Raw genomic sequence first — 6,579 nt, forward strand, 5'->3', positions numbered from 1 at the left:
TTTAAAAAAAAAAAGATTTTTAGAATATGATTCTCTAATAAATTTTAAATAACATTAAACAAAAAAAAATTGAAAAATTTGATTTTTCTGAGGGATATACCAGCTTAATCATAATTGCACCCCTCTAGCGCCGGCCCTGTATATTGTTCTCTATATTCGCTACAATATTCAACAAATAATTAAAACATTTTATTACTTCTATAATAAGAATTATTATTCTTAGTATAGAAGTAGTAAAAAAATTTAGTAGTAAAAAAATTTAGTTTTTAGTTTGCAACTCAACTTTGAAAAAACATATTTCTTCATAATATTTACAGAAGTAAAGAAAGCATTCGAATTTGGAATTCTAAATTCGAATTCTAAATTCGAATGGAGAAAGTAATTTAAATAAGTGCTTTGGGTTAAAAATGGAATTTCGTAAATTCGTTTTCAGATAAAACATTCCGGTACAAAGAAGAAGAACTGGTTGGTGACACACAAAATCGAAGTTTTTTAAGTTTAGTTTATAAATGTTAGAACGATTAGTACGTTCCTATTAAATTTAATGTTAACGCTTCAATTTATTATATCAAAGTACAAAAAAGTCATAGTAAAAGAAAACTTTTCTTTTTTTAGTTAAACATTAAAATGGAAATACTCGAAGGCAAAAGAAAAAACTCAAAAATTTATTACCAAAATGGTTACTATTATCGTAAAGACAAAAAAGCAACAGAATTGTATGGCGGCGGTTTCAAATGTAAGGATGAATTTTGTAGAAGTCGTGCAACAAGTGAACCAAGCCTAGGGTTAGTACAAATAATGCCGCATAACCATTTGCCAGATTTTGAAAAAAAAGAAATTTTAAAATTAAAACAACCAATAAAACGAGCTGCTGAAACTACAAGTGGAAGTTTGCGAGATATTTTTGACCAAGAAACTGCTAGTAACCAATCAGCACATCACGTTTCTTTTTGAATGATGGAAAGCACTATGTATCGCAGGCGTAGATCAGTGCAGCCGCAATTACCAGCCAATTGCGAGGAATTAGACAACTCTTTGAGAGTAAATAACATAAATAAGTTTTTAGACGGGACCGATTTTTATAAAGGGTACGTTCGTATAAATAACGATTATGCTCACATATTTATCGGGAAAACAGTCGTTGCTTCACCGACTGATTTGCACGTTGACGGAACATTCAAGGTAGTTTCTAGAATGTTTTATCAAATGATAACATTTGGATACATTTTGCTTGATCATGTAAGATAATTAATAAAAGATAATATAAGAAGGGTGTAAACAAGGAATTCTATTTTTTCCGCGGTGTTTTTTAATACCGTTAGATTTTTTTAGAGCACCTTAATGAATTAAAAAAAATATATATATATTCCCTGTTTTTTCTTGTTCACCCTCCATATATTATTATTTTTGTTATTATTGTTATTATTGTTATTACTACTGTTTTTTTATAAATTATAGTTGTTTTTATTAATGTTGTTCTGCAGGTAAAGAATCAAGAAGTAAAGATTTTTTTGTTTTAGTTTATCACAACTATTTTCATACTTATGACTAGAAAAACGCAAGAGCTGTATTCTCTTGTATTTTCCAAAGTTGCCGAACTCGTTCCACAATTGTCACCGTTACGGATAATGACGGACTATGAACAAGCATTGATGAATACCTTGGAAATTCAATATCCTTTAGCTGAAATTTCAGGCTGTTGGTTTCATTACGTAAATGTAAGCAAAAAAATGTTTAACTAAACATACAACAACCTTTGTTATAAAATGGCAATTTTAAAACTAAATTAAAATACAATTTAAAAAATATATATATTTATTTGTACTGAAGGTTTATGTTTGCAATTATTTATATTTAGGCTGTGGTTAAGTGTAAACATTTTGGATTGTTTGGACTTTTAAAATTGCAAGTTCACAGTGATTTGAAGAAATGGGTAAGGCTATTATTGTGTCTTTCTTTGCTACCGCCTAACCATATTCAGCCAACATTAGGCAATTTGAATCCAAATTTGTTTGTGGTGTCATTAAGTATAAATGACTTCGCAAAATGTCAAAGTTTAATGACCTATATGGAAACATTTTGGATTGGGCGTATTGGCGGTAACAAAATTTCTGTTTTTGGTTGTCCCAGAAGAACGAACTCTGATCAAGAAAGCTTCCATGCCTCGCTTTTAAAACGAATAAAGATTGCTCATCCAAACATTTGGGTTTTTATAAGTAAATATATATATATATATATATATATATATATATATATATATATATATATATATATATATATATATATATATATATATAATCTAAAATAAAAATATAATTTTTTGAACTTATCTTTTATTTGCATTTAATTCTTTTAATATTTTAGCAGAACTAAGAAAGTTTGCAGAAGTCCAGCAACTTGATAAAATACGTTTAGAATGTGGACTTCAGATTCGTCGGAGACGAAAGCAGAAATATGTTTTAAAGGATCGTAAAATCAGAGTTGCTACTGAAAATTTGGCCAATGGACGTCTAACTTCATTGGAATTTCTACAAAGTGTTTCACATTGCGCAGATGCGTTATTTAACAATCAACTTGGCGTTAGTCGTATAAATCAACCACCGGAATCGGAAACAGTTTCATCATTTACGCAAGTTCAAATAGAGCCCTCACAGCCTAATTTAATTCCACCACAAGATGAAGCCCAGCAACTTAATGTATCAATACCACGTGATGTAGCTATAGTGCAAAATACAGATGATGTAGCTATAGTGCAAAATACCTTCCAACTCGGAGAAAGCTTACATAGTTCTACAGAAATTGTTGGAGTCACGGAGACTTCAAGAGTAGTGGATGAAACTAATGGAACAACATGTCCTGTTTGTTTAGAAAATACTCCAAACTTCGCTGCTGTTCCCTGTGGACACATGGTTTGCACAATGTGTATACCACATTAACAGTTAAAATGTCCTCGTTGCCGAGCAACAGTTGTTATGTTTATACAAACATTTGCGTGATCTGCTTGATAAATGTTCATATACAAACTTTTTTGTTGAAATTTAACAGTATAGTTGTATTCAAAACTAAATTTATTTGAACTTACAAAAAAATATTTTTATTTGAACTTACAAAGAATCATAATATTTACAAATAAAATAAATAAATAATAAAACATTAAATTTGAGATTTCGAAATGCAATTTTGTTTGTCGAATAATTAAAAATTATGTTTATTATTTAAAATTTATGTTTATTATCTAAAATCAATTAAAACATTATCATAAAGGTCTTAATTCTATGTAGTAAAGTTCAAGTTCCGCATAATCGCTTTGCCCGAATAGAGCTGTAACCAGGGGGTTTAGGTGGTCTAGAACCCCCTAGTATTTAAAACTAATAATTTTCTTTTTAAGGAAAAGCATAATAAAAAATCTTAAAAAATCATATATTTTGATATATCAATTAATGTTTCAAAGAAAGAATGAAACTCCGCAATAGTCAATAGTCAAATGTAATCAAAAACTTTTGAATATTGATTATTTGTGTTTCATTTAAAATAAACTGAAATTTAAAACCAGTTTAAAATAGTTTGCTTAAACTAATTTTCGACTTATTTTAGACAAATGATTTTATATAGTTCTCACTTCACCCGCTCGCTTGTCCCACTTCTACTCACATCTACCCGCTTTACCCCAATTGCAAGGTTTCTGTAAAAAAAGTATTATATACTCGATTATAATACGCGGGAAATTTAAGGGGATTGAATCAGTGCCCAAATTGAAGGTGCTTTTGTTACAACTGTTTGGTTTTGTTTGGTTTGGTTTCGAACATCAAATAAAAAAGACATAACCGTAAAAGTAATATTTAATGTCCTTCTTCTCCTCCTCTCCCCAACCTTTTCCATAATTTTAGAAAAATACCTTTTATTAGCCATAAAATTAACAACAACAAAAAAATTGTTATTTTATTTATGCAAAAGCAGTTTTTTGTCTGCCCGAACTAAGAAATGTACGCCAGCACCTAAAACATGGTCACAGAATAGGAAAAACCCGCTACTACAATTTGATCGACCTTACAAAATATAAAAAATGATAAAATGTTCGATGACCACAAAGGAAAAAAATTGTTTTCTCGTCAAATTAAATGCACACAACATATTATTTCAGAAAGAACAAACTTTATGTCTACAGAGAAAATGCAGAACTACTCCAGAAAAACTTGAAGAATTAACTGAGCTATTCCAGAAGAGGTGTCATGAAACCATACATAAAAACTTGTGAAAGCCATATCAATTTTACTTGTCCTTAAATCTTTAAAAACTCCGATTTGTATAGATTTTTATCTTCGTAAGATAATCTTACCACTTTAAATATAAGTTACCGAAGAGTTTACCATCATCATGAAACAAGAATTTTGGTTATGGATACTCAATAACCTTCAAAACGAGGAAACAGACTTAAATGTTTTTTGATGAAACTTCAAAACAAGAGTTTAAAGATCACATCAATAAATTTCTGGAAAAATTATAACACTGCGGGTTTCAATAAATGAAAAATAATTGAAGTAAGAAGTCTTTTAAAATATGAAATTTACATTGCCTATTGTTAAGTTAATAATGCTCCAGGTATGAAGGATATGTATATATTTGAACATAATTTTAAAATTTAATTTCAAAAGACAAAAAATGAAAACTGAAAAACTGAAACGGAAAAACTGTTATGAAAAACTAAATGTAGTAAAACGCGTGAAAATTTAGTACATACTGATAAAGACCGCAAAAAATAAAAACGTGGCTGAAGTGTACATTGAGATCGATTGTATATGTGCCACAGCGTAAAAATGACTAAAAAAAAGGTTCTCTTTACATTTCGGAGTTAGATTATTTGTATAAATTACGACAATTAAAGTAGAAGATGTTAACGTTGTTCTGGTTGCGCTTTTTATTAGTTGCTTGAAACCATACAATTTTAACATTGATTTTATTTCAGTGTGATCACTTGATCTCATGTAGTTAACATTAGGATCTCTAATTAAAGTTGTTTCTAATAAATTAGGTTAATTAGGTTTAGATATCATTACTGAAAATAGGTTAGAGAAATTGTGGCTAAGGTATTTCGAGCCATCCGGTGGGCAATACAGGACACAAAACAATATACTCTTCGTCTTTGGAAGTATTTTTTCGAAACAAACGCTCTCTATTTCGTTGGATTTGAGATCGTTACGTCTTACCCAGTTTAACTTATTAGATATGTAAACGGCAACACATCCACCACGTCTGTTTTTACGTATGCTGTTTAGAAATGCATAACCCTCGATATAATATAGTTCACTAGGGTCGTCCTTGCTTATATGGGTTTATATGGGCGAATATGTCAATGTTTTTGTTGCAGTTAAACAAATAAATGATGCTAAATGTTCCATAGGCCACGGATATTTAAATGAAAACATTGTAAGCCTTTCATATACAGAATATTTTCAAGTTTCTCCATCACTGAAATAATATGGTTCAAATACATTGGTCCAGGTCATAGTTCTATGTCACCTGATAATAATAACATAACTCTTAGGAAAGCATGTTCTTTTAGTATAATTTTATTTTCTGGTTGGTATTGCCATAAAAATATTTGTATAAATTTCAACTCAAATTCTATAGTTTCAAGAGATGTTTCAGAATAACATATCAAATTTGAATTTTGCAATGACGTCACTTTAATAGTTATTGTAGCGTAGATTAGAAGTGTAATATAGATATAGTTAAACATTTTAAGAAAGTATACTTAGATACATTCAATATTTATAAAGAAAACAGCTTTAAATTGAAATATTTCATACGAACCTGGCTGATGGCGTAGAATAAAGTAATAATATGATGTAACTTCCAAATCTATATTATTGTTTTTTCTTCTTTTAAAACTTTATATTAAAATATAAATTTTTATTCCCCCCCCCCCCCCCCCACACACACATACACACACACACTACTGTGTGACGTATAGAAAGACGTCTTCAGTTTGTCCGGATACGACGTTCACAAGACTTTTATATGAGACCAATTTAGGATGTCTAACGGAGAAGAAATCTAAAATAAATGAGTGCAGCATAGAGCCACCGAACTAGTTACATCAATTAGCCGTTTGTGCGATGAAGATCGTTCCTCCTAGTACAAACAACTAATTGATGAAGCTAGGTCAGTTGCTCAACGCTACACTCATTTAACTATCATGTCTCTTCAAACCAAGAGGGGGGGATCAAACTTTACATGGTCAAAATTTTTTTGGCATTTATGTATACATAAAAACAGTGATCGATTAACAAAATGATAGGTTATTAGAAATAATTTTCTAATATTCGTGTTCTAAAATTATGACCATAAAAAGTTTGATTCATTCCCTCCCCTCCCCCCCCCCTCTTCCCCTTTCTCCTTCGATTTGAAGAGATATTAAACTTTGATGGGTCATAAAAACCGAACACAGCAGATTATTTCTGGAAATTTTAAATTTGTAGATAAATTGAAAATAATTTAATTATGGTAGAATAACTACTTTTTTTTTAGTTTTTTTTGGTTCCTAGGCTGCAATCATTACAGTTCTTGGCAAAGCATCCT

General features: G+C 30.0%; 1 protein-coding gene across 1 annotated transcript; it reads left to right on the plus strand.

Moving 5' to 3' along the window:
* The first annotated feature begins 1,628 nt into the window (after positions 1-1,628).
* Positions 1,629-3,165, plus strand: LOC136091950 (uncharacterized). Its single transcript, XM_065819670.1, has 3 exons — positions 1,629-1,718; positions 1,859-2,216; positions 2,365-3,165. Exons 1-3 carry the CDS (start codon positions 1,629-1,631, stop codon positions 2,934-2,936), a joined length of 1,020 nt encoding a protein of 339 aa, XP_065675742.1. The 3' UTR covers positions 2,937-3,165.
* Positions 3,166-6,579: the final 3,414 nt, after the last annotated feature.

Source organism: Hydra vulgaris, chromosome 15 (genome assembly GCF_038396675.1).
Source record: "Hydra vulgaris chromosome 15, alternate assembly HydraT2T_AEP".
Taxonomy (NCBI): domain Eukaryota; kingdom Metazoa; phylum Cnidaria; class Hydrozoa; order Anthoathecata; family Hydridae; genus Hydra; species Hydra vulgaris.

Bases quoted from the DNA above. Each gene is read 5' to 3' on its own strand.
- LOC136091950 (XM_065819670.1), top strand. From the start codon at position 1,629: ATGACGGACTATGAACAAGCATTGATGAATACCTTGGAAATTCAATAT. The intron at 1,719-1,858 runs GTAAGCAAAAAA...ATTTATATTTAG, and splicing joins GTTGGTTTCATTACGTAAAT to GCTGTGGTTAAGTGTAAACA. The intron at 2,217-2,364 runs GTAAATATATAT...TTAATATTTTAG, and splicing joins AAACATTTGGGTTTTTATAA to CAGAACTAAGAAAGTTTGCA.